This window comes from Mirounga leonina, unplaced genomic scaffold (assembly GCF_011800145.1).
Source record: "Mirounga leonina isolate KUSES-001 unplaced genomic scaffold, KU_Mleo_1.0 Mir_115, whole genome shotgun sequence".
Classification (NCBI taxonomy): domain Eukaryota; kingdom Metazoa; phylum Chordata; class Mammalia; order Carnivora; family Phocidae; genus Mirounga; species Mirounga leonina.
The window spans coordinates 100834045-100855661 of NW_023270268.1; the positions used below are offsets into that span (position 1 = coordinate 100834045).

The 21617-nt window shown below is 38.5% G+C and overlaps 1 protein-coding gene across 1 annotated transcript in view; it reads left to right on the top strand.

Annotated features, from left to right (window-relative positions):
• The window catches only part of MORC1 (MORC family CW-type zinc finger 1), a 170427-nt gene that overhangs the window by 21335 nt on the left and 127475 nt on the right, over positions 1-21617 (top strand). The window contains exons 7-8 of the mRNA XM_034990914.1: positions 203-362; positions 2452-2557. Of these exons, the coding sequence (XP_034846805.1) occupies positions 203-362; positions 2452-2557 (266 nt within the window). The remainder of the gene's footprint in view (positions 1-202; positions 363-2451; positions 2558-21617) is intronic.

Here is a 21617-nt window from a genome sequence, read left to right on the forward strand (position 1 = left end):
CATTTTAAAATAAAACGCTGAGTATACATAATTGTTTTGTGTCTTTCTCTTATAAAACTAGAATACAGGGGGAAATAAACTTTTAACTTTGTGTTTTGTAATTTGGCTAGATGAAGAATGGACTGAATTAGGATCAGATGAAAGGATGATGGTTTTTATTTGTGTACTTCATAGTAAATTGATGTGTGCGTTTTTTTAATAGGTTGTTGTTCCAATACCTTCATGGTTAACAAGAACCAGAAAATCTGTCACAGATGATCCTCAAAAATTCTCAACAGAATTGTCTATAATTTTTAAGTACTCTCCATTTAGAAATGAAGCTGAACTGATGCAGCAGTTTGATGTGATCTATGGGAAATGTGGTAAGATCATCAAAACTCTGAAGTTTTGTTAGAAGTATTTGTTTTTAGTGTCTTTCAAAAGATACTTTACGTACGCTTTTATATTTTTCTATTTATAATACCATGCAGGATCTCACATGGGGGCAGTTATTCATTATATCCACATGAATTTTGTCTTAAGTGAATCTAAACGTGAATAGCTCTAAGTCCCTGATACTGGGAGAAAGACTTGTACTTGCACGAGCTTGGTGAAGACTGGATACAGAGAGGATGACATAGTCTGTGACCATAGGGGATCCATAATTCCTGTACTACGTAGCAGAGTTAGGAGATGTTTACTGTAGTGTCTACGATTAGATGATCTCATGTATGTAAGACAGCAATTTATAAGCCAGTGAATCCAGGTTTCCGAGGCAGAGAGTTAGCAAAAGCTTTGTGGACATTTTCCACATTAACAGATCTTTCTGTATATTCTTTATTTCTGTATTCTTTCAACCTGCACCAGCTTTCTACTCAACATGTAGAATGCACTGTGTCTACTAACATTTTCCAGTGCCAATCTTTCTCCAGATGTCCACCTTTCATATCTAAAAATAAGAAGAATCCTACTCTAGAGAAAGCTACGTGCATTTTCCTTTTTGCAACTCCTTGTTTTATATAATGTTTCAGTAAAATTCTGAGAAATTTGTTTCTGACTTGGCTTGTATTACCTTCAAAATTTCTTCTCTAATTTGTGGCATTTTGTTTAAAAATGATTTTTTGCCATCCTTTCCCTTTTCTTTTAGAAGAAAACTAGTGGCAATTCAATGAATATTAGTCTTATTAATGTGTACATGATATACCTTTTTTTATTTTTAGAAAGAGAGTATGTGCAAGCTGTGGGGGAGGGGCAGAAGGAGATGGAGGGAGAGAATCTTAGGCAGGCTGCATGCTCAGCGTAGAAACTGATCTGGGGCTCCATCTCATGACCCTGCGATCATGACCTGAACCAAAATTAAGAGTTAGACGCTCAACCAACTGAGCCACCCAGGTGCCCCTATATATGACATACTTTAAGGACAGCTAACGTGATTTGTTAGTTGACTTTTAACTGTGAAATGCTCATGTAAATACTAAAGAAGGGTGTACTGTTTCTTGAATACTTTTCTAAATGCTTTGTAAAAATTAACACATTTAATTCTCAAAATTATTCATGTGCTCCATTGTGGAGATTAGAAAACATTAGGTTCAAAGAGGTTAGGAAATTTATCCAAGGTCATTGCAACTGGTAAATAAATGGTTGATGCAGGATTTAGACATAGGCATTCTTAGTCACTGTGCTGTTTGTTCTCTCTTGGGTTTTAGTACTACCAAGAGAGGTGTAATTGGTTGTTCTTTTAATTTCTCTGACAATCCTGTTTGTCTTTGTACCATACTCAATTTTGTAAAGAATTTGGATTATTTTGTTAGCTATGCTTTAGAGCAGGGGTCAGCAAATGTGGCCTGCAGGTCAAACCCAGCCATACTTGTTTTTGTAAATAAAGTTTTATTGGAATACAGCCACACTCATTCATTTATGTATTCTTTGTGGCAGCTTTCATACTACAATGATGGAGGTGAGTTGTGAGTAGACGTGACAGAGACCATTTGGCCTGCAAAGCCTGAAATGTTTGTTGTCTGGCCCTTTACAGAAAGTCTGCCAACACCTATTATGGGGTCTAAAAACAATTCTTCATATTTGTACAAATTTTTAAAACTCATCTTTGTTCTTTTGTGCATTGATTCCATCCATGAGACCTTTACCCACAATACAAATTTAGCTCAGACTCCTAACAATTTTCATAATGCAAATTATGAAAAAGTGCCAAAGTGTAAGAATTCACATTGAGAAACTTAACAATGATTTGAATAGGAATAAGACCTATAATGTAGAAACTCAACACTCTTTGGCAGAGAGTGGAATTTGCCCTGAGACCTCTATCCTGGAACTTACCAAGCACATTATTTACTGAAGTACAGAAGGAAATTTGGTCTAGAGTAGGCTTAATTCCACAGATGAGATAATAGCACCATGACTAATATTTAGCGTAGTTAAAGTATTGACAAGTCAAACGTCCTTTTTTTCTACTAGGTACTTTGCTGGTTGTTTATAACTTGAAGCTTTTGCTTAGCGGAGAACCAGAATTGGATGTTAAGACTGACAAGGAAGACATACTGATGGCTGGAGCTCTTGAGGAGTGAGTAGTGTGTGTTTGACAGAATGTCTGTCAGTAAGGCCAGCGAGCTGGCTTTGGAGCGCAGCATCCTAGTTCTAGGTCTAAGGCCCCTGTCCTTAGGGTCTAGGACAATTCATTTTATCCCAGTTATAGATGAGGTAAGTTAGGCTAGACCACTGATTCCCAAACCAGGCTGACCCTCTGAATGACCCGGATAGCTTCTTAAGAAGCAAAGGATCTTGTCTTATCCCAAATTCTGCTGAGTAAGAATCTCCCGATATCAGGCCTAGGAATCAGCCTTTTTCACATGTGACTCAGATGTGGCGGCACATTTGGGAACCACTGGAATAGCACCTCTAAGCTTCTCTAATTCCGAAACTCCTATTTTATGAATGTTAAAACTGAAAAAAAAAAAAACCCTCAGAGTTCATTATCCATTACATGTCATTAAAAATGGGCATCAGGGGCGCCTGGGTGGCTCAGTCATTAAGCGTCTGCCTTTGGCTCAGGTCATGATCCCAGGGAAGCCTGCTTCTCTCTCTCCCACTCCCCCTGTTTGTGTTCCCTCTCTCGCTGTGTCTCTCTCGTCAAATAAATAAATAAAATCTTAAAAAAAAATAAAAAAAATAAAAAAATAAAAATGGGCATCAGTATGGTGTAAAGCAAAAAGAAATATGACCAGCTAACAATTCAGAATGACCTTATGAACTTCATACTTAGAGTTTATAAGTGAATAAATGGACACATTCATTTTTCTTGGCTATTAGGGATCCATAGGAAACAGAATAAAGAAGCATTGGAGAGCATGAGTGAAAAGTATGGAGAAATAATGAAATAGTGACTGAACCTAAGTTTCTCCAAAATAACTTTGTATTTGAAATTTACCAGCTTGAGCCTGCAGTCTCTTAGTGTCAGAACTCTGGAGCTGGAAGGGATTTTGAAGGAATTAAATTCATTCTGATTCATTTTAATTAAATACTGGTATTGTCCAGTGGAAATGTAATGAGAGACACAAATATGAACCCTATATGAAATCTAAATTTTCTAGTAGCCATATTAGGAAAAGTAACCAGAAACAGGTCAAATTAATTTTAATAATGTTTTATTTAATCTGGTATATATAAAGTAAGATTTTAATATGAAAAGTAGTAATGAAACATTTTATACTCTTTTTTGCCTACTAGATCCTTGAAACCTCGTGTGTGTCTTACACAGATAGTGCGAGTCAGTTTGGACTAGTGCCCACCGGCCACATTTGGCCAGTGGCTACCATATCGGATAGTGCAATTTTAGATTAAGAGATGGAGACCCAAGTAAATACATAAACTTAGCAGAGAATTTCTTTTTCTTTTGCCTTTGAGGTGAGATTTGAAGGTCCCTTCCCCCATTAGAAAATTTAATGTTTGATAATGCACTTTTAGATTATCTTTTCTACTTTTTTCTAATTTATATTTTTCTTCATTTCATTCTAATGCATAATTCTTGATTTACACAGAAATGAAGGTTGGTTTTTTTTCGTTTGGAAAAAAAAAAAAATCCAGCCTCTTTACTGTTGTACAAATGCTGGGAACCCTTTTGGCAACATTAACACGCCAATATCAGAAAGGAGACCCAGAACTGTTAACCGGCACTTCCATTACCACGTCCCCCTTCCCCCTGGTCCCACCCTTCTGTCTAACAGCTGCTTCCAAAACCAATATCTCATGCTATTTAAAAGCTCTGAGCCCAAATCTTCCAACAGTTATCTGTCGGAGTGCCTTGGCATTTCAGCACTAGCATCAGAAAACAAACACATTAGTGGAGGAATAATTTGACAGCTAATTTCTTTGGGAAAAAGTTCTTACTGTTTCCAGATTGTTTAATGAAGTCAGAGGCTTCTTAAGCCATTTAAGCAGTTAATCACAAAATGAAGAAAATGGATCAGATCCAGGATATGTATAGTTTAATTTTGGAACATGGACCACATTGGATTTGTTTGCTTTTTCAACAACATTTTTTTATAGTTTAATCATAAGAAAGGCCTTTTTAAGACAGGTTGGAGGATTTATGAGGATGAGTTGTACAGAGGAGACATTATTTCTCCAGCAGGGGTGCTATTTGTACATTTCATAGCTTCTGATTTGAGTCTCACAGTAGTGCCAAGGAGGGAGAGCAGTGCGCCTCCTGGGGGGGGTGGGGATGGTGTATAGTTTTCCCCTCTGCAAAGTCAGTGGGCTTTGACATTAACACCCAATTCCTCTTCATTAAGGGACTGGGAAAACGTTAACTCTTGCAGCTGAACGAATACTCGAGTGAAAGACGGATCTTTTTCTGACTGTTCTTACATTTATGACTTCTGATACATGAACTGCTAACCAAGAACAGTTTACATAATCTTGGTTTTAAGAACAAGTGGTTTAGTAATGTAACAACTCCTTTGCCACTTCTTTTTCTTATGGTTATGGTGTCCCCCTTAAAGCCTCTGGGTATGATTCTTTTTTTTTTTTTTTAAAGATTTTTTATTTATTTATTTGAGAGAGAGAATGAGAGAGAGAGCACGAGAGGGGGGAGGGTCAGAGGGAGAAGCAGACTCCCCGCTGAGCAGGGAGCCCGATGCGGGACTGGAGCCCGATGCGGGACTCGATCCCGGGACTCCAGGATCATGACCTGAGCCGAAGGCGGTCACTTAACCAACTGAGCCACCCAGGCGCCCCCTCTGGGTATGATTCGTCCTCTGTTCAAAACAAGTTTCAAACCTTGGAACTATGCAATTTCCACCTTTGGTCTTAGATGGTGTGGTCCTGCTGATTTTGAAAATAATTTAATTTTCTACATAGAAATAGGAAAATTCAAGCTTTCAGGCTTTTTTTCTGACACATTTTTCTTCCAATTTTGTTTCTTATAAAATCAAAAATGAAACAATATTTTAAAAAATTTTTAAAGAATTTATATATCATAATTATTAATTTTTGTTATTCAATTCTAGTGTTTTTTTTAAGTGTGATTTCTCATTTTTTTTTCATTTATGATTTGCTTCTGAACTTTAAGTTATTATGTAGTCTTGGAAAGTCTCATTTCATAATGATTTCTTGATAAGTGGTTTTACAATAGTCCATTAAATTGATTCATCATAGTTTCTATAACCATTTCTTTATTTTTGGAGAATAGCATTGGTCCCAGTGTTTCACATTATTTATAGATAATATTGAAATAAGCATTTTCATACAGATGGATTTTTTTATTCTTTTGAATTTTTTTTTTTTTTTTTTGACAGAGAGAGACACAGCCAGAGAGGGAACACAAGCAGGGGGAGTGGGAGAGGGAGAAGCAGGCTCCCCGCAGAGCAGGGAGCCCGATGTGGGACTCCATCTCAGGACCCTGAGATCATGACCTGAGCCGAAGGCAGTCGCTCAACCGACTGAGCCACCCAGGCACCCTATTCTTTTGAATTTTTAAAAAGATTTTATTTATTTATTTGAGAGAGAGAGAAAGAGCCCCATGAGCGGGGGGGGGGGGGGGCAGAGGAAGAGGGAGAAACACATTCCCCGCTGAGCAGGGAGCCAGATGTGGGGCTCAATCCCAGGACCCTGGGATCATGACCTGAGTTGAAGGCAGACACTTAACGACTGAGCCACCCAGATGCCCTTAAATTGTCTTTTTAAATTATTTTTATTTATTTTTAAAGATTTTATTTATTTATTTGACAGAGAGAGAGACAGAGAGGGAACACAAGCAGGGGGAGTGGGAGCGGGAGAAGCAGGCTTCCCGCTGAGCAGGGAGCCTGATGCGGGGCTTTATCCCAGGACCCTGGGATCATGACCTGAGCCAAAGGCAGATGCTTAATGACTGAGTCACCCAGGAGCCCCAGAATTGCTTTTTTTTTTTTTTTTACAGACAAATTCCCAAGAAGGGAACTATTAAGTCAAAGTGTCCGGATTTTCATATAGTTCTTGTGAATATTTGATATCAGTTTTAAACTTTGCAATCCAAACCCTTTATCTGCTTTGGGCTGAGGCTCTACCACCATAATCCAACCGTCAGCAGGGCCTTGTTGCAAGATGACAATAACCTCATGAAAATTTCATTAGGAGTGATGTTCAAGTACACAGGCAGTGGCATGTGCTTTGGCAGTATCAGTCTAAAGACAACCTGTTTTCACTTAAATTAAAAAAAAAATATGTAGATAGATAAGTCATCTCAGAATTTCAGAATCAGATGAGGCAGAAGTTTGCATTGAACATGTGATATATAAAATCAGAATTTGAATCTGTGAATGTGGCATGTGGAGAGTGCCAGGGAATCATACATAGTTGCAGGGTGATATGCAGAAAGTAGGTTATATCTTCAGGAAAGGAATCTGCCATGTTAAATTTAGGCCAAATGCCCTAAAAGGGAAGATGACAATACGAAGGATAACTTTGTAAGAAATCAAAAGAAAGTTAAGACTTTGGAACAAAGAGGCCAGGGAAGGGCTGAGAATATAGAATATGAATGAAAATAATAGTGAACTAAGGACAGGAAATAAGAGGTTTCTTCAGAGCCGGCTTAGACAATATTTGTTAATTTATGTTGTGGTAATTTTTGGAACTCCAGACCAAGTCCCACATGTCAAACTTTTGCAAATTTTACCCCCACCCAGCTCCTGTTTTTGTTTTTGTTTTTTTCTTTTGAATTAGTCAAAACAAAATCGGGTTAACTTGTTCTCTCCTCTCCCTGGTGGCTGTTAGTAAGCTTTAGTTACAATCACACAGATGATTAAAATCAGAGTGATTTGCAGAGGTCCTCTGTTGATTGATTGCAGTAGCACTGAGCAAATGGAAGGTGACAGGTCGTAGAGGGGAGGGTATGAAATGCCTCACATGTGGTCAGTATCAGTTGGCATCTGCAGAGTTGACAGGGTTGTAATTCTCCTACTGTATTCCGTACCCAGAGAGTCTGTGTAGATAGTAGGTATGGAATTACTCTATCATTCAGATGTTTTAAATTCCATTCATAGGACATAGAATTCTTTATGTGGATACCAGCATGGAATTATAATTTCATAATTGAGATCTTGAAATTTCATTTAAGGTATGCCACCAACTCCTGGATCCAAGTGTTAGTTTTCTTCATGCTCTCCTGTCTCTCACTCTTCATTGTAGTCTACCTGGGACAGTAATCTTTGGGGCAGTGGGTGGAGTGGGCCTCTGTAGTACACAAATATGAGTTGATTGAAAACTACTCAAACATGCATAAATACATCAATCAGTGTAACAGTGCTTTCTCATTCTCTACCCCAGCACGCCCTCCCCCCAATCTCTCTTCTATAGAAGTCATTCTGCAACTTGGGTTTTTAAGTATGTCATCTAGATTTATCAGTATTTGTCAGTTTATGTTAAAGTCATACTTTTTTTTTCTTAGCTTTTTCTTTTGATGTAATTTAGACTTTTCAACAGGGTTGTAAAGATAATACAAAGAATTCCAATATACCTTTCCCTCAGATTCCCCAGATGTTGATACTCTCACGCTTGTTTTATCATTCTTCCTCTCCCTCTCCTTCTCTTTATGCGTGGTAGGGATCCATGCATTCCTTTTAATTTTAAGGGTAATAATCTGTCACTACCAGTATTTTGTGGCTAAAGTTGTCTTAGATTTGGCTAGTGGGAGCCTGTTCAAGCTGGCTTTTTTATTTTTTAATTTAAATTCAATCAATTAACATATAGTGTATTATTAGTTTCAGAGGTAGAGGTCAGTGATTCATCAGTCTTCTATAATACCCGGTGCTCATTACATCATGTGCTCTCCTTAATGTCCATCACCCAGTTAGCCCGCCCCTCCACCCGCCTCCCCTCCAGCAGGTTTTTTCCTATGATTAAGAGTCTCTTATAGTTTTTCTCCCTCTATGATTTTGTCTTTGTTTTATTTTTTTCCTCTCTTCCCCTGTGATCCTCTGCCTTATTTCTAAAATTCCACATATCATTGAGATCATATGATAATTGTCTTTCTCTGATTGACTTATTTCACTTAGCATAATACCCTCTAGTTCCATCATGTCAATGCAAATGGCAAGATTTCATTTTTTTGATGGCTAAGTAATATTCCATTGTGTGTGTGTATGTGTGTGTGTGTGTGTGTGTGTATATATATATATATATATACACCACATCTTCTTTATTCATTATATATATAAATGCCACATCTTCTTTATCCATTCATCTGTTGATGGACATCTGGGCTCTTTCCATAGTTTGGCTATTGTGGACACTGCTGCTATAAACATTGGGGTGCATGTGCCCCTTCAGATCACTACATTTGTATCTTTGGGATACATCCCTAGTAGTGCAATGGCTGGGTCGTAGGGCAGCTCTATTTTCAACTTTTTGAGGAACCTCCATACTGTTTTCCAGAGTGGATACACCAGCTTGCATTCCCACCAACAGGTAAGAGGGTTCAGTTCCCCTTTCTCTGCATCCCTGCCAACATCTGTCATTTCCTGACTTGCTAATTTTAGCCATTCTGACTGGTGTGAGGTGGTATCTCATTGTGGTTTTGATTTGTATTTCCCTGATGTCAGGTGATGTTGAGCACTTTTTCATGTGTCTGTTGGCCATTTGGATGTCTTCTTTGGAGAAATGTCTGTTCATGCCTTCTGCCTATTTCTTGATTGGATTATTTGTTCTTTGGGTGTTGAGTTTGATAAGTTCTTTATAGATCTTGGATACTAGCCCTTTATCTGATATGTCATTTGCAAATATCTTCTCCCATTCTGTCGGTTGTCTTTTGGTTTTGTTGACTGTTTCCTTTGCTGTACAGAAGCTTTTTATCTTGATGAAGTCCCAATAGTTCATTTTTGCCTTTGTTTCCTTTGCCTTTGGAGACGTGTCTAGCAAGAAGTTGCTGCGGCTGAGGTTGAAGAGGTTGCTGCCTGTGTTCTCAAGGATTTGAATGGATTCTTGTCTCACATTTAGGTCTCCCATCCATTTTGAGTCTATTTTTGTGTACAGTGTAAGGAAATGGTCCAGTTTCATTCTGCATGCGGTTCAAGCTGGCTTTTGTGTTCTTTTGACATATCACCATCATTTTAAAACATTTTTTGGCATCATAAGATGTTCCAGGCTCATATTATACTTCTTCTGTTGCTGTAATGCAATCAGCCATTTCTCCAAGGAATCCTGGTTTCTTTTATTGGATAATTGTAGTCCTCATTTTTTAAAATGATTTTTTTAAAAATGTCTGTAAAGTAATAAATTACTATACATTGTTGTATAACAGTTTTTGCATAATATTCAGTTATTTTACATTGATATGTTGTACATCAATACTCCCTTACTGATGATGGGAACTTAGTTTGACTTCACTTTTTCACTATTTGAGCAATGCTAATATATTTTTTTAAGATTTTATTTATTTGAGAGAGAGAAAGAGAGAGCAGGCAAGCAGCAGGGAGGTGCAGAGGGAAGGGAGAGAGAGAATCTCAAGCAGACTCTCCACTGAGTGCAGAGCCTGATACAGGTCTTGATCCCAGGACTCCAAGATCATGACCTGAGCTGAAACCAAGAGTTGGCTGCTTAACTGACTGAGCCACCCAGCTGCCTCGACACTTGATCTTTTTTTTAATTAAAATTGTATTTAGGTAATTGTAGACTCATAAGCAGTTATAAGAAATAATAGAGAGAAATCCTGTGTACCCTTTGCTCAGGTTCCCCATTGCTGTTACTTTGCTAAACTTGGAGTACAATATCACAACCAGGATATTGACATTGATACAATCTACCTAGCCTGGTGCAAATCCACCAGTACATCAGCACAAGGATCCTTCTTGTTGCCTTTTTCTTTTTCTTTTTTTAAATTTTATTCATTTATTTGAGAGAGGGAGAGAGAGAGAGCGTGAGTGAAAAAGCACAAGCAGGAGGAGTAGCAGAGGGAGAAGCAGACTTCCCGCTGAGCAGGGAGCCCCAATGTGGCATGAGCCAAAGGCAGCCCCGTTTAACTGAGCCACCCAGGTGTCCCCTTCCTGTTGCCTTTTTTTTTTAATTTAAGATTTTATTTATTTATTTGACAGAGACATAGCAAGAGAGGGAGAAGCAGTCTTCCCGCTGAGCAGGGAGCCCGACGCGGGGCTCAATCCCAGGACCCTGGGATCATGACCTGAGCCAAAGGCAGATGCTTAATGACTGAGCCACCCAGGCACCCTGCTGTTGCCTTTTATAGCCACATACACCCTCCCTCCTCTCTCCCCACTTGACTTTTAAAATTGTTAGTATTGTCCTTTGTCTAACAGCAATTTTTGATATTTTGAGGTCAAATCTGCAATATATTTCTTTATGAGTTTCTTTCGCATTTCTAGACTCAGATAGGTGTTCTTTAACAAATATATTTTCTTATCATTTTTTTTAATATTCATAGTTTATTTCTGTAGCTTTTTAATCTATCTGGAATTTGTTTTTTGAACATAGCATGTACATGGGGGAGGACAGATTAATATTTTCTAATGGATATAGCATTTTAAAAATAGTTCAGCCTTTCTTGTTTGAGATGCATCACTAATATAAACTAAATTCTCATATCATATATGGATCTGTTTCTAGATGGCCTATTTCTTTTCATATATTTTTTTCTATTCTCACTTCATTAAAACTTTTTAATTGCTATAGCCTTTATAATGTGTTTTGATATTTGGTAGGGCACGTACTCCTTCACTGTCCTTTTTAAAAATATTATGATTGTTCTTGCAGATGTTCTTTTCCATGTAGAGCCTCAATTTTCATATCCAAAAATGGCAATAATAATAGCAGTAGTGTTAATAGTAATATATCACAGGGTTGTTGTGAAGCTTACATAATGTATGTACTGAAAAGTGCTTAGACCACTACCTGGCACAGAGTTAATACTCAGTAATTGTTGGATATTATTATATCTTCATAGGACTTACACATTTCTTGTTAAGTTCATAGGTATTATGACTATTCTTGGCACTCAAATAAGATTTTTTCTCTATTGCTTTTTCTAATTATTTGTTAATGTACAGATAGGAAAACCATTGACCTTTTTTTTTTTTTTTAAGATTTTATTTATTTTAGAAAGAGTGAGTGGGGGAAGGGCACTGGGAGAGGGAGTCTCTAAAGCAGACTCCACTTGATCCTACAACCTTGAAGTCATGACCTGAGCTGAAATCAAGAGTTGGACGCTTACCTGACTGAGCTACCCAGGCATCCCAAAACCATTGACTTTGTGGATTTTGTACCTTGCCATTTACTGAATTCTTTTATTTTAATAGTTTTCAGTTGGATTTTCTGTTTTTATTTGCAAATCTTTATTTGCAAATAGTGATGGTTTTGTGTCTTCATTTCTATTACTCATTCTGTTTTTTTGTTTTAACTAATTAGTTAACTAAGAGTGATAATGACAGATGTGATTTTGGTTTGTTTCTGTCTTAATGGAATTCTTTTATCTTTGACCATTAGATATGATATTTATTCTAGTTATTATTCCTTTTAATCAATGCCTTTTGTCAAACTTAGGAAGTTATTTTATTTCTAGTTTATTGAGTGACTTTTATTTTTCACATCAGGAAATTGGTGTTAAGTTTTTGTCAATGCTTTTTGACATCTGTTGAGGTGATTTGGTTTTGTTTTTCTCTTTTAATCCGTTAAAGCAGTATATTATTCTAGTAAAGTTTGTGATATTGAACTATCATTCTTCCATTCCTCAAATAAACCCAACTAGTTCATGATGTAGTATTCACTGTGTTAATTTCACTAGTATTTTATTTAATATTTTTTGCCCTTATGCTTACACGTAAGACTGGGCTATAATTATGGTTTTATTATCCTTACCTTATTTAGTATTGGTGTATAGATTATGGTAGAGTGAGTTGAGAAGTTCTTCACCTCTTTTGTTGATTTGGAAGAATTTATGTAAAATGAGTCTTTGCCTATAGATTTGGTAGAAATTCTTTGTAAAATCTGTCGTCTTATCACTTTTTTGTTTTTGTTTTTACTTTAATTACTTTTGAATTGTGCTATAACTGTTAATCTATTCAGATTTTTAAATTTTGGGGTCAAATTTGTCATTTACAATTTCTTATAAGAGCATTCATTTTATTTAGATTTGCAAATTTGTTGATAAGGAGTTTTATATAAAATACTCTTTGAAAATTTCTGTTTTCCCCAATCCTATAGTTGTGTCCACTTTTACTGCATATTATGCTGTCTCTTTTTCTTGGCCAGAGAGATTTAATTGTTTCAACTGTTTTTAAAAACAAAATGATTTTGGGTTCTTTTTAAGTCTACTAGGTTTATATTAATTATATATTTCTTTATTTTCTCCTATGTTCTTTGGATTTATTTTACTTTTTCTGCTTCCTTGAGGTATATCTTTTATTAGTTAATTTTCAATCTCATTTTCTAATCTAAATAACAGGCTTTTACACATCCTCCCAGCCCCACCCCCCTCATTATGGCCCTATTCTACAGGTTTAAAAAATAGAACTATCATTATTGCTTCTTTCTTTCTTTCTTTTTTTTTTTTTTTAAAGATTCATTTATTTATTTGAAAGAGAGACAGAGCAAATGGGGGGGGGGGCAGCAGGAGAGTAGCAGACTCCCTGAGCATAGAGCCCGGTGTGGGGCTCAATCCTATGACCCTGAGATCACAACCTGAGCTGAAACCAAGTGTTGATCCCCCAACCAACTGTGCCACCTAGGTGCCCCCCACCCTGCTTTTTTTTTTAGGATTTATTCATTATTGCTTATTTCTAAATAATTTATAAATTCCATTTTGATTTTCTCTTTAGCTCAGGAATGACTTTTAAAAAGTATTTTTATTTTATTTTTTATTTTTTATTTTTTTTTAAAGATTTTATTTATTTATTTGAGAGAGAGAGAGAATGAGAGACAGAGAGCACGAGAGGGAAGAGGGCAGAGGGGGAAGCAGACCCCCCGCCGAGCAGGGAGCCCGATGCGGGACTCGATCCCGGGACTCCGGGATCATGACCTGAGCCGAAGGCAGTTGCTCAACCAACTGAGCCACCCAGGAGCCCCAAAAAGTATTTTTAAAAATCTACAAGTACATAGGTTTTTTGGGGGTGGTGTCAAATATCTTTTTATTGTTCCAGAGAATGTAGTTTGCATTATATCTGCTCTTTGAAATTTGTTGAGATTTCTTGTGGCCTAATGTTTTAAACATTAGAAAAATTGTGAATCTCTGAAAAAGATTCTGTAACATCAAGCTTTTTTTTTTATTTTTTTAAGATTTTATTTATTTATTTGACAGAGAGAGACACAGCGAGAGAGGGAACACAAGCAGGGGGAGTGGGAGAGGGAGAAGCAGGCTTCCCGCGGAGCAGGGAGCCTGATGTGGGGCTTGATCCCAGGACCCTGGGATCATGACCCGAGCTGAAGGCAGACGCTTAACGACTGAGCCACCCAGGCACCCCAACATAAAGCTTTTTATTGTTATTTAGATCTTCTATTTCTTCCCCCCCCACCCCGCAATCCCTCAATTTCTGAGAACAGTAATAATATCTTACGGTGTCTATGGTTTTGTCCATGTTTCTTTATTTCTTCCAATTTTTGCTGTATCTGTTTCTGAGTCATTAGATTTATGGCACATACACATTTTGTTTAAGTGAACCTTTATTAATATAAAATATCCCTCTATGTTTCAGTTAATGCTTTCTAATAACTTTGTTTCTATTTTTGTCTAACAGTAACCTATGTTTGCTTTATTTTGATTAACTTTTCTTACCATATATTTTCCACTGCTTTATTCTCAACAGTGTTGTTTAATTTTCAGTTTGTCTCTTATAAATGGCATATAACTAGATTTGTGACTCAGTCTAAGTGCTTCTATCTTTTAATAGGAAATTTATCTAGTTTACACTTATGACATCTGCTAAAGCTGGACTTACTCTGCCTTCTCATTTTATGTTTTATATTTAATTTGCTTCTTTGTTGTCATTGGTTTGCACTTGGGTTTGTTTAATTTTGTTCTGCCTTATATTTTCTCCCCTTTTGTAAGATTGGTTTAGTTGATTTTTTTTTTTTTTTTTTTGCCAGGAAGGAAGGTTCGTTTTTTTTCTATTCCAGTAGTTTGAAAATTATTTGTTCCATTCTATTTTTTACAGTAGATTACCTTTACATTTTAAATAAACATATCTAAAACTAGTTTTCTTATCAAAATGTAGAGTTAATATCTATCTCATCTCACAAATAAGTCAAGGCCTTAATATGCTTTATTTCTCTCCCATACCAGTTCTACCTTTTCTGATTATTGTGTTTGGATTTCTTTTTTTTTTTCCCAAAGATTTTATTTATTTATTTGACAAAGAGAGAGACACAACGAGAGAGGGAACACAAGCAGGGGGAGTGGGAGAGGGAGAAGCAGACTTCCCGCGGAGCAGGGAGCCCGATGCGGGGCTCAACCCCAGGACCTGGAATCATGACCTGAGCCGAAGGCAGACACCCAACGACTGAGCCACCCAGGCGCCCCAGTGTTTGGATTTCTTTATAACATTTTACAATATTATGTGACAGCCTGCATAAATATTTAGACTAAATTATAAGATTTATTATTTTTCTTTGCTTACCACAGCATCTTTCATTCTTTATCTTTTTCATTTACTCATTAGTTCCTTTGCTGGATTATATCCTCAAATAATTATTTCAAAGTCCATTTGAGGTAAATTTTTGGAATCTTTGTATCTTAAAAGTGTCTTTATTTTTCCTTTCCTCCTCAATATTTGTTTAAATGAATGAAGAAACATTGATTCAAAAAATAGTTTCCCAGGGGCACCTGGGTGACTCAGTAGGTTAAACGTTTGACTCTTGATCTCAGTTCAGGTCTTGATCTCAGGGTTGTGAGTTCAAGCCCTGCATCGGGCTCCACGCTGGGTGTGGAGTCTACTTAAAAAAAAAAAAAGTTTCCGGGACGCCTGGGTGGTTGGTTGGTTGGTTAAGCATCTGCCTTCAGTTTAGATCCTGATCCCAGCGTCCTGGGATCGAGTCCCACATTGGGCTCCTGGCTCAGCGGGGAGACTGCTTCTCCCTCTGCCTGCCTCTCTCTCTCTCTCTCATTCTCTCTGACAAATAAATAAATAAAATCTTAAAAAAAAAAGTTTCCCTCAGAACTTATTGCGCATTTGACTTCTTGAATCCATGATGTTAATGAAAAGTCTGACCCAGATGTGATTACTAAATTTTTGTAAATTGCTAATTTTCGCCCCTTGGATAGCTTTTAGGAGTTCTCTTAACTTTAAATAAAATTCTACAATGTGTCTATCTGTGAGTTTTGACTTTTTAAACATTCTTCTTACTCAGGACTCTTGTCCTGAGGATTCTTGGAGGACACTTCTAACTTGCTTATTTCACATTGACTCTGCCTTCAACTAGATCCAGACCTAACCAATTATCAACTCCTCTACTGCTATGATCCTTGTTCAGGCCACCGTCATGTCTCCCTGGGGTTATAGAGAGCCTCCCGCCAAGCCACAGGCCTCTCTGCTTCCACCCTTACCGCTCTGTAGCAGCCAGAGCGGTCTTTTAAAAATTCTCTGTACAAGATTCCTCAATGACTTCCCATTACACTCAGAGGAAAAATGAAGGTCTGCAGCATCCTGCATGCTATCTGACTTCCTCTCTCCTCCCATTCTTCTTTAGGCACAGGGGCCTCCTTACTATTCTTCCTTGGGTTTCAGCAGGAGACAAATATGTATTCGTAGTTACCAACCTGTCCTTGATTTTTTTTTTTATTATTATTAGGTTAGTCACCATACATTACCTCATTAGTTTTTGATGTAGTGTTCCATGATTCATTGTTTGCGTACAACACCCAGTGCTTCACCCTCCTCAATACCCATCACCAGGCTAACCCATCCCCCACCCCCTCCCCTCCAGAACCCTCTGTTTGTTTCTCAGAGTCCATAGTCTCTCATGGTTCGTCTCCCTCTCCGATTTCCCCCCCTTCATTTTTACCTTCCTACTATCTTCTTTTTTTTTTTTTTAACATATATATTATTTGTTTCAGAGGTACAGGTCTGTGATTCAACAGTCTTACACAATTCACAGCGCTCACCATAGCACCATAGCCTGTCTTTGATTTTTTTTAAAAATAGTCCTTCACATAATGGCATGGTCTGTCAGCAGAGACACGAGGGTTAATTGAAGATGGCAGGGGTGGGGTGGGGGGCATTTGCAGTCTGTTGCCATGTTAACTTTTTCTGTGTGTAGTAAGGTACATACAAATTAGAAAATGTGGACACCAGACCCTTGAGTCCAGTTCTGTGGATTAAGTTGAAGGAACCAGAACCTCAGCCTCACAGGCAGGCAGGGTCTATGGGGGGGTGGGGCTGCCCAGTCCACTTCTGACTCCCACTCCAAGTCACATTGCAGCGCCCTGTTTAGGCCAGTCATCCCTGGACGTTACGTTAGAGAAAGAATGGACTCTGTAGTTGCTTAGAACAGGTCTCAAATCCTGCTTCTTCCCCCCGAGTAGCTGTCTGACTGTAGATGGGTTCATTTTACGTTCACTCCTTCAGTAGATACTTATTGAGTGTCAGGCCCTGTTTTAGAAGCCGGGGATATATGAGGGAACAAAACACAAATATCTCTTCCCCCACATGGCTTGAAATCTGTTGGGAGAGCTTTCATTCTAGTGATAAGTTCTCTATGGTCTCTGAACGTCAGTGTTTTCATCTACAAAATGAGGCTATATATAAGGTCATCTACTTAATACGAACGTTGTAGAACTAGAATAGTCCCAGTACCCGGCACCTGGAGGTTCTGAGTGCATTTCAGTTCTCTTCATTCTGCTTTCCCCTACAACACTTCTTTCTAGCACTTACCATTATAGTGCTCTGTAAACTAACCCGCTGTCTGATACGTAACAAGCAACAGACTGAACTGAATGCCAGTGTCTAGGTAATTTTCTGAGGATACGTAGATACTTTCGTCAGAAGACACTGGCACTCTTTGTAGTGGCTTCTGTGCTCCATCCTTGAAGATCATGGGGGAGCTTTATTGGGGGGGGAGAGGGAGTTTTAGGAAATTTTGTAAAGAGCTTCTGTTACCTTCGAAATCTCTTTTCAGTACCGTATTGTGAAGACTTGATCACTCCTCTAACATTTTTTCCTGATTCCCTTTTTGGGGGTTGAGACCATGTGAGCATTGTACCTGTTCTATTATGCATGTGATTTCCCTGTGCCATGTTGCTTTTTTTTTTTTTTTAAAGATTTATTTATTTATTTGAGAGAGCGAGAATGAGAGAGAGAGAGAGTACATGAGAGGGGGGAGGGTTAGAGAGAGAAGCAGGCTCCTCGCCGAGCAGGGAGCCCGATGCGGGACTCGATCCAGGGACTCCAGGATCATGACCTGAGCCGAAGGCAGTCACTTAACCAACTGAGCCACCCAGGCGCCCATTGAGCCACCCAGGCGCCCCATGTTGCTTTTGTGACTTGTGTTTTTAACATTATGAATATTTTATGTATTCCGCTTTATGAGAAAATGCAAGAAAGCACAGACTCTCCTAAAAAAGGCATGTCATGGAATTGGCTGTCGTGGAAGGGGCCTGTTGTACCCCCAGAATCCATCATGGCTTAGGATCTCGGGCAGCTAGGCGAACCCATCTTAAAAAACAGCTGTGGGAATGGTGATATAATATGGAATAATGGAGTTGAAATTTTGTGCTAAGTAATGTTTTGAAACTAGATGCCACGTTGCCCGTGTGTTCCTAAATTGACAGGCATTGGGCAACATTCCACAATGTCTCTAGTTTCTGTCTTAACTGAGCTGGCTGGGAACACATCAAAAGTTACAGCTTCAAATTGTATGTGCTGCTTGCCATCCCGCGGGTATGACAGAGACACTTTCATTACTTGCATAGCTTATAACTCTTCTTTGAAATTACCTCTTTGAGTTGACGTTTCTCTTAGGTATAATCCACCCTAAGATTAAATTTGGTTAGCCCCTTCATAGTTCAGAATTTAAACTAGTTAAAAACCTTTATGCACTTTATATTCAAGATAACATAGGCCTTGTTAGTTTCAACCTTAAGAACTCCTCAGAGATTTGTAGGGAATTTAACAATAAATTCAGAAAACAATTTTGGTTATAATATGCGGTATTTTCATGAATAAAAATACGGCACTTCTGAGATATTCCAAAAGGAATCTGATTTAGTGCCTGGAGTTTAGAGTCATTTTCTCAACTGTGGACCTTACAAGGGCAGTTCAGTGGGAGTCCGTTTTCTGTGTACCCATTGTGGATAAATGTAAAGGGCGTCCTGCATCCAAACACCTGCTTCTCTCTTTCAGGCAACCTTTCTTACATACTACCTCGTCCAGTAGGTCTACCAAGCAGTGGTTCTCAAAACTTGCAGAGTTAAAGGAATCACCTGGGTAGCTTTAAAAAATTTACATTCTCAGATTCCAGCCACAGAGAAACTGAATTGGTAGGTAAAGGAGATAGGACGCTGGCCACAGGACCTCTCTTTTGGGCCCCTGTCCTGTCCTTAACAGATTGGTGACCCCACCGATCTACCCACGATATGCAGTGTATAGAGCAACCCTTAAAACAGCAGAAGAACAATGTGCATAGATTGGGAGGAGAAAGAGGCCACATGAGGCCACAGCCACAGCTGGAGGCGGAATCAGAGCCTTCATAAGAATACCCAAATGCTGAGCTGGAGACAAATGCATAGGCCATTCCACAAACTTTCAAACCAGTTTCTGGCTTAAAACGCTCTTCTTTCCCCAGATCTGTCACGCGCGCGCGTGTGTGTGTGTGTGTGTTGGGCGGGACTCTCTCTTCCTTTCTTTAGTTTATTATACCAGTTAAATAGAAAATGAGAGAGAGAGAGATACAGGCAAAGATAGAGATATGGGCACTTCTGCAAAGTCCAAGACAGAAAAGAAAGACATTTAGTAGTAAACAAGAGAACACTTCTTGAAAAAAAACATGTGGAGTAGTTCCTGGTGGGTGGGGAATAACAGTATTTTTTTCTCAGATCTTTTGAAGACAACTTAGTACATTTGTATTTCAGTTTCCTAAGTGAATGGCTTTATTTATAAAGATTGAAAGCATCACCATCGAAGATGATCGGTCATTTAAAAGTCTTTCTTGTAAAGGGAACCCCCTGTTGTTCATTCTAAGTTAAGCCAAGGAAGTCCTGAATAATCATCATTGATTCAACAAATATTTATTGATGATAAATAAATATGTAAGCCTCATGGGGCTTACAACGTGAAGGGGGTACAGATAAATAAAGACAGTGACACCTCTAGGTGGCAAGTGCTGTGATGGGGAGCCACAGAAGACAGGGAGCACCAGAGCCACGTGATTCACCCAATCTTGGGGAGTGAGGGAAGGCTTCAGGAGGACAGGAGATCTCAAGTTGCATTGTGAAGGGGGAAAAGGAACTAACCAAAAGTGGCCAAGGAATTGAATGTGCTAAGGCCTGGGTATAAGAAAGCATGACCCATATCTGGAGACCTGAGCATGGTCCTCGATGCTCACACTAACTACGGCTGGCCAGTGATGGGGCTGGGGACTTAAGTGGTGGCCAGATCATGAAAGACCTTATCCATCACATGAAGAAGTTCGAAAGTTATATTTGGGCTACCTATTTCCTATGTAGCTTTTATATTTAGCCGCTTTTGTCTTCTTTCCATCACAGACATCACAATAACATAAGAAGTATTGCCATTCTGTTACAAATAACTAGGAACGTTCGAAAGTGGCACGTGTATGTAAGAGGGTTAACATGGAAGGCTTTCGTCCACAGGAAGTCTTGCTTTCAAGGTTGGCCCTTGGCTGGTCAAGTCTCCCACACTGATAGAAAACTTTCCCTAACTAATAAGGTTGGCTCACTATATCTAGACTATGCAAACAGTGTGGTTTATGCTGGAATTTTGGTACATGCTAGCTGACCAACTCCCAGTGAAACCCTTCAGTGCTGTCTCTAATGGGCTTCTCTAGGCAGAAACATCACACACATGTTGCTGCATTTTCATAGGTGGGGGAAGAATGTGCTCTGACCCTTCACAAGAGGGAGAACACACAAGAAAGCTGCAGTCGGATTCCTCCAGGCCCCACCTATCTCTCCCTGTTATGATCCACTGTATATCCTTACTGCATCGCTGTGATAAAACTTAGCCATAAGTACAACTCTATGCTAAGTCCCATGAGCCCTTCCAGTGAATTTCCTAGCATAGAGGAGGTGAGGATCACCAAAACACCTGCTGTGACTGTTTACCTATAGATATTTATTGGATGAGGACAAGAAGTGAGCTATCAAATGGTAGAAGTACCAGTTTCCTTATTTTGTTTTTGTATATATATATTTAAAATCCAAACTCTTCTAACCCAGTTTGATCTCTCATCATTATTTCTTAAATTCTCAAACTTGGCTCTGAGTTACTTGTGACTTACTTTCAAATGACAAAAATGTGTTAGCTTTTAGGAGAGTCAAAGAAAGCTACTGGCTCTAAGGGCAATTTTTTTTTTTTAAAGATTTTATTTATTTATTTGACAGAGAGAGAGACAGCGAGAGAGGGAACACAAGCAGGGGGAGTGGGAGAGGGAGAAGCAGGCTTCCCGCAGAGCGAGGAGCCCGATGTGGGGCTCAATCCCAGGATCCTGGGATCATGACCTGAGCCGAAGGCAGATGCTTAACGACTGAGCCACCCAGGCGCCCCAGTCTAAGGGCAATTTTTAATCAACAGATCCAGAAAGGATTTGAAGTCCTTGGAATATTTATAGTGTCCCAAGATGACTTTGTTTTTTTTTCCTTTTTCTTTTAACAGGTGGGGATTTACTTGATTGTGCAACTTCTGGTGTACTCACAGTCAGCTCCAGTATTATGGTGCTACACCATAATAGCCTCTCTGGCCATGTTAAAGATGCATTAGTATTTACAGAATAATATCCATGCACCAGATACTTTTCTATATCTTTTATTGGGAAATTCTACTAAGTCTTACTTGAATTACTTTTTAAACAATTAAAAGAAATCCTGAAGGAACTTATGGCCAACCAGGAGATCCTTGGATTTCTTTCTTTTCTTTCTTTCTTTCTTTCTTTCTTTCTTTCTTTCTTTCTTTCTTTCTTTCTTTCTTTCTTTCTTTCTT